This window comes from Piliocolobus tephrosceles, unplaced genomic scaffold (genome assembly GCF_002776525.5).
Source record: "Piliocolobus tephrosceles isolate RC106 unplaced genomic scaffold, ASM277652v3 unscaffolded_26123, whole genome shotgun sequence".
NCBI lineage: Eukaryota > Metazoa > Chordata > Mammalia > Primates > Cercopithecidae > Piliocolobus > Piliocolobus tephrosceles.
The window spans coordinates 1073-7797 of record NW_022308892.1 but is presented as its reverse complement, the minus strand read 5'-3'; the positions used below and the strand labels follow the sequence as shown (position 1 = coordinate 7797).

General features: G+C 54.7%; 1 protein-coding gene across 1 annotated transcript; it reads left to right on the top strand.

Annotated features, from left to right (window-relative positions):
* The first annotated feature begins 90 nt into the window (after positions 1-90).
* On the top strand, positions 91-6270 carry LOC111542218 (metal transporter CNNM3). Its single transcript, XM_026450915.2, has 6 exons — positions 91-2277; positions 3859-4008; positions 4745-4914; positions 5113-5209; positions 5580-5713; positions 6006-6270. Exons 1-6 carry the CDS (start codon positions 2079-2081, stop codon positions 6213-6215), a joined length of 960 nt encoding a protein of 319 aa, XP_026306700.1. The 5' UTR covers positions 91-2078; the 3' UTR covers positions 6216-6270.
* Positions 6271-6725: the final 455 nt, after the last annotated feature.

Here is a 6725-nt window from a genome sequence, read left to right as displayed (position 1 = left end):
GGGCAGGCGTCGGTGTGAGTGGTTCCGTGGAGCCAGCCTGCGGGCAGGCGTCGGTGTGAGTGGCTCCATGGAGCTGGCCTGCGGGCAGGCGTCGGTGTGAGTTCCACTCTTGTGGCTCAGCACATGAGAGGTGACCTTGAGTCCCTCCAGCTGCCCTTGCTCTGTCCCCTGCTGCCATCTTTGGCTGCCATCTAGACCCCCCAGACTTGGGATTCAGTTCTTCTTGGGATTCAGTCACACAACCACTGTTCCGGGGAATCTTCCAGGGCCTGCTTTCTTCTGTTAGTGATAGAATCATCCCAGTGTGGCAGGAAATAGAGAATCGTGTGCCTTGTTCTAGAGAAGTTTGAAAGCAAAGGAGTGAGCCCCTTTCTGTAGGAAACCTGTCAAAGGGGCTGGCTTCCTGGGAGAAGGGAGTCGAGATGAGGCCTCTCTGCGCTGAGGTGGCCATTTAGATCCTGGGCTTTGGTGCTGGAATCCAAGACATTAACCAAAACCACAAGTCGCGCTTGGCCTTCCTGGCCTGGCCTGACAGGTTTGTACTCTGGCGAGGCAGCCATGGCCCATGTAGAGACGGCACCCAGCACAAGCACCGAGGGTTAGAAGGGGTCTAGAAATGCGGTTCAGCAGGGCTGAGTGGCCATCTCCAGGGGCCTTTCCTCCCAGAAAGCGGGGAGACGACTTGTGTGGCCATTTCCAGCTTTTTGTCCAGGGGAATGCAAGCATCCTGGAGAACTGTGCTTTTTTAACTCAAGCCCACGAGATGTAAAGTATGATCCACACAACGTGAACTTGACTTTTTGATTTCCCAAGAGTCTTGAAGCAGGTCCCCCTCACAGGCAGGTCCAGGCCAGTTTCCCTCAGCGTTTCCATTAGTGACAAAGGAGGGCCTGGCTGGAAGAATTGCTCCCATCCCCGTCCTGGCCCTGTGCAGCCCAGGCCGGCAGCCCCCTCCACCTGGGGCTGTGGTACCTAAAGGTGGAGTCTGAGTTGAGATGTGCTGTGAGCATAAAATACACCAGATTCAGAGAGTGCAAAATAGACAAAATATCTGTGTTTATTTTTTGGATTAATTACTTGTTGAAATGCTATTTTGATTATATTGGGTTACTTACAATATAAAACTTAATTTTATGTGTGTGTTTTGACTTTTTTAATGCAGCCGTTCAGATTTTAAATTACTTAGGTGGCTTGCATTCTGGTTTTTTCAGACGGGTCTAAAGTAGTATGGATGAAAAGCACTTACCTAACACATAGTAAATTCCTGAAGCCTCCCCAGCATTCCCCAGCACTCTGAGACTTGGGCTTTTTTCCAAGTGTACATTCCCTCACTAAGCAGACAAACCAAACAGGAAGCTAACCTGAGAAAGACGTATAAGGTAAGGCGGAAATTCAGCCTGGTGCTCTCCCCCTGCACAGCTTGACTCCTGAGTGGTCAGCGGCCACTCGTCTCATCCTCTGGTTCACAGACCCTAATGGGCAGCTCTAAGAATTAGGAAAACCAGAAGATACACAGACACACACACACGCGCGCACACACACACACACACACAGTCTATTTATCTTTCTATCTCTTTTTCATTTCTATCCTAAGGACAAGAAGCAGTTCACATTTATGTAGGATGGACAGCATATATATTTACTGTAAAAAAAAAAAAAAAAAAGAATTAGGAAAACCTCCCAAGGAGAGTCAGGCTGGGTGGCCTCACTCAGCTGCGCCGTGTGGACTGTCGCAGGAGAGCCTGCGTTTCCGGAGTCCCGCCCTCGTTAGCCTGCGTATGCAGGCTGGCTGCTGTGCGAGGCGTTGGTGTTCTCGACTGGATGCATCCTTGTCTGAACTGCATCCGTGGCGTGGAGGCGCACAGACCTGGAGCGGGATCCCAGCTTTGCCACCTCTGCCTGGGGGGCCTCGTGCAGATGAGCAAGGGCTTCATTTTCAACCTGTGTGGAAACAAGGCCAGTCCTCATAGTCATGCTGGGCGTCTTAAGTAAAGACCTAGAAAAGAGTCTGGCTCTGTGCCTGACCCGCTGTAGGAACACGAACGTTAGCCACGTCCTTTTGGTGGGCCCCGAGGGAGATGAATCAAAATGCAGGGGCCCAGCAAGCTGTTCATGAGTGTCCTCCCCCCACAGGGAAGTCCCACCTGGCCATCGTGCAGAAGGTGAACAACGAGGGTGAGGGCGACCCCTTCTACGAGGTCCTGGGCCTGGTCACCCTGGAGGACGTGATCGAGGAGATCATCAGGTCCGAGATCCTGGACGAGTCTGAAGACTACCGTGAGTCCAGACTCTGGGCAGTTACGTCTCCGCTGGGCCCGCACACTTCCCCGGGTGTATGTTACGTCAGAGGCCAGTGGGCCTCTGTGCTGCTGAAACCCAGCAAGATCCACAGCCAGGCCCCCTTCTCAGCCCTGCCTGGGCGCTGGCAGGGAGCCGCCTTGCAGGAGGGCTTGCAATCCCAGGGCTCGCCTGGGGCTCCATATGCAGCAGTCCTGTTAGATTCCTCCGTTACTGAGAGAGCTCTGCCCTTCATGGGCCTTTCCCAGTGTTCTGTCTCCCTAGGTGCTTTTGTTGTTGCAGGTTTTTCTGTACATGACAGAAATGTCCTCTGAAAGAACCCATTCTTTGCCATGAAGAAAGTCTTCCTGGCTGGACGCAGCGGCTCACGCCTGTAATCCCAGCTCTTTGGGAGGCCGAGGCGGGCAGATCACGAGGTCGGGAGTTCAAGACCAGCCTGGCCAATATGGTGTAACTCCGTCTCTACTAAAAATACAAACATTAGCTGGGTGTGGTGGTGTGCACCTGTAGTCCCAGATACTCAGGAGGCTGAGGCAGAAGAATCGCTTGAACCCAGGAGGCAGAGGTTGCAGTGAGTCGAGATTGTGCCACTGCACTCCAGGCTGAGAGACCGGGAGGGGGTGGAAATAAGTCTTCCCAAAGTAGCTGATCCCGGGCCCTTGATTGCATGGTAAAAGTGTCTGCCTGTTAGGATGGTGGCTGAGGTCTGCAGGGCTGCACAGAGCCTGTGCTTCATGGCCGGGCCACCTGTCCCGCGTGCTTCCAGAAATACTGCTTTACTCATGTGTTGATTTTCAGACATAGCATCTCTAGTTCCATTCCTGAGACTGCCACAGGCCTGGCGTTTCCAGGTTAATTGCTGCCCTTTCGCACTGGTGATCCTTGAATGCATGCTTCCTAGTGAGACGTTTTTCAGTGGCCAGAGAGGCCTGTTATTATTTTTTAATTTTTAATTTTTTTTTTTTGAAATGGTCTTGCTCTGTCATCTAGGCTGGAGTGCAGTGGTGCAGTCATGGCTCACGGCAGCCTCAACTTCCCAGGCTCAAGCTTTCCTCCCACCACAGCCTCCTGAGCCGTTGGGACTCCAGGCGCATGTCACCACACCTGTCTAATTATTTTATGTTTTGTAAAGACACAGTCTTTCGGTTCCCAGGCTGGTGTTGAACTTCTGGCCTTAAGTGATCCTCCTGCCTCAGCCTCCTGAAGTGCTGGGGTTACAGGTGTGAATCACTACATCTGGCCTAAATTAAAAAAAAATCGAGTCCACATCCAGTGACCTATCAGTGATGCCTGTTATTTTATAAGAGCTGCTTTGTTATCATATCAGCGTTCTCTTCAGCCAGCTCCAAGGCGGGGAGCCACCGCTCGCTCTGCGTGGTTGGGGTGGGAGCAGGCCCCGTGGAGGGAGTGGTGCTGGAGACATGTCCCTGGGGCTCTGATGCTGCTCTGTCGAGGACTCCCTGGCCTCCGTAGGAAGGAGCAGGCGATGCGGCCCCTTGGTGTGGTTGTGTTGACTGACAGGTGGCTGATGCCTGAGCGCGCCCTCTTCTTCCATCTTAGGAGACACTGTGGTGAGGAGGAAGCCTGCTTCTCTGATGGTGCCTCTCAAGCGGAAGGAGGAGTTCTCCTTGTTCAAGGTGTCTGATGATGAATATAAAGTAAAAATCTCGCCTCAGCTGCTCTTGGCCACCCAGCGCTTCCTGTCCCGAGGTGAGGCGGGAGGGTGGTCCATGCCCCCGCTCTCCTCACCGTCCTGTGGGTCAGGAGGCCGCCCAGGGCCGACACTGACTCTGCTCCCCACTCCTAGCAAGCGGTGCGTCTTGAGGACTTCTGTGTTCTCTGCAGCCCTGCCAGCATCTTGGGTCATGGGAGAGGCAGCTCCTCTCTGCCAGACGACCAACAGCAGGACCAGGCCAGTGCCACTCCTGGTGCGCCACAGCCAGGGGGCCTCAGCTCTCAGCTGGGCAGGTGTGGGGTGTCCTGCCCAGTTCTTCTTTTTTTGTTTTTTTTTTTTAAAAAGACAGGGTCTCGCTCTGTCAGCCAGGCTGGAGTGCAGTGGCACGATCTTGGCTCACTGCAACCTCCGCCTCCCGGGTTCAAGCAGTTCTCCTGCCTCAGTCTCCCAGGTAGCTGGGACTACAAGCGTGCATCACCACGCCCGACTCATTTTTGTATTTTTAGTAGAGGCGGGATTTTGCCATGTTGGTCAGGCCGGTCTCGAACTTCTGACCGCAGGTGATCCACCTGCCTCAGCCTCCCAAAGTGCTGGGATTGCAGGCGTGAGCCACCGTGCCTGGCCCCTACCTAGTTCTCTTGTGTTGAGGTGTGGGGGGCAGCTGCTCACAGGCCACCCAGGAGAGCCCTTTACATTGCCTACAGTGTTGGGTGTGGTTCCACCGGCCACTAGGCCCCAGTGGACACTGTGCCTTTTTTCCTCCACGGGCAGAAGTGGATGTGTTCAGCCCACTACGCATCTCTGAGAAGGTCCTGCTGCACCTGCTGAAGCATCCCAGCGTCAACCAGGAAGTGAGGTTTGACGAGAGCAACCGCCTGGCCGCACACCACTACCTATACCAGCGCAGCCAGCCGGTGGATTACTTCATTCTCATCCTGCAGGTAGCTGTGGGTCCCAGGCCCGGAGCCCCTCCTGCTTCCTCAGGCCAGGGCAGGGTCTAGGAGAAGAGGGGAGCAGGGGCGTGCAGATGTGCACCCTCCCGCCCCGAACGACTGAAGTGGTGGGTTTCTCCTTCCGCTGTCTTCTGACGGGAAAGGTAATCTGGCCGCATCTGTTTCTCTCCTTGCCACTCCTCCCAGGGCAGGGTTGAAGTGGAGATCGGGAAAGAGGGTCTGAAGTTCGAGAATGGGGCGTTCACATACTATGGAGTGTCGGCGCTAACCGTGCCTTCCTCAGGTAAGCCATGGCCCTGCTGGCGCCGAGGGTCAGGGTTGAGGCTGCAGAGCCTGTCCCCCATTGTCGCTTGGGCCCTCAGTGCCCCTCCTCGCCTCCCTTCCACCTGAGCCCACCACCCCACAAGGTGGGGTGGCCCCTGGGCTTCCGGGCGGGAGGGCAGCATTCTTCCTCGCGGGACTTTGCGGCTCACTCCACCCCTGCAAAACCTCTCCCGCCTGTGCTCATTCTCCTCTCCCAGCTTCCCAGGCACATCGCCTCTCCAGGGTGACTGGTGGGGTGGCTCTTGGAAACTGTGCAGTTGTCCCCTCCAGGGGAGGGGCTCCCAGCTGCCAGCACTGGCTTCTGCCATCACTGATTGTTCCTTCGATAGTTCACCAGTCCCCGGTGTCCTCGCTCCAGCCCATCCGCCATGACCTGCAGCCCGACCCAGGTGACGGCACGCGTTCGTCTGCGTATTGTCCCGACTACACCGTGAGGGCGCTCTCTGACCTGCAGCTCATCAAGGTGACTGCCTGGGCTGCTCGTGGGTGCTGACTTTAGCCGACTTTGTGTCACTGGGGGCTAGATCAGCTGGTCTGAGGCGGCCCGGAGCAGGGCCTTCCGCTCATCCTGAGGGACACAGACCTTTGCACCCAGTTTCCCTGCGAGATCTTAAAAACACTTAGTTGCTCTTCTCTTCCCTTAACTTGCTGAAACTTGTGCCTCTGCCCTCTTCTGGCATGGCGTGGCCTTTCCTGCCTACCTTCTGCTTCTCGCTTCACCAGTGGGGTCTGCCAGTAACACTATCATCCTCCAGGTTACGCGGCTGCAGTACCTCAACGCACTCCTGGCTACCCGAGCCCAGAACCTGCCACAGTCCCCTGAGAACACCGACCTGCAGGTTATGCCAGGCAGCCAGACCAGGCTCCTTGGCGAGAAGACCACCACAGCGGCAGGTGAGCGCCGAGTGGCACACCGTGTGCGGTGTCTGGACCCACGTGCTCTGAGCTCACACACACAGACTTGACTTTCGCCGCCCCACCCTGCCCTCTGTCTTTTTTCTCTTCTCCCCATCCTTTTCCCTTCTTGTTTTTTTTTTTTTTTTTTTTTTTTTTGAGATGGAGTCTTACTCTGTTGCTCTGTTGCCCAGGCTGGAGTACAATGGTGTGATCTCGGCTCACTACAACCTCTGGCTCCTGGGTTCAAGCGATTCTCCTGTCTCAGACTCTTGAGTAGGTGGGATTACGGGTGTGAGCCACCACGCCTGGCCAGTTTTTGTATTTTTAGTAGATATGGGGTTTCACCATGTTGGCCAGGCTGGTCTTGAACTCCTGACCTCAGATGATCCACCTGCCTCAGCTTCCCAAAGTGCTGGGATTATAGGCATGAGCCACTGTGCCCAACCCCCTTCTTGCTTTTTTTTTTTAATTCTTCATTATTCAACTTGAACTTCTTGCTATTTTTAATGGCATGGATGACGCCAAACTATAGACTAACTGGTATTTAAAGTAGAGTATAGTAAGTCAATATTTTCTCT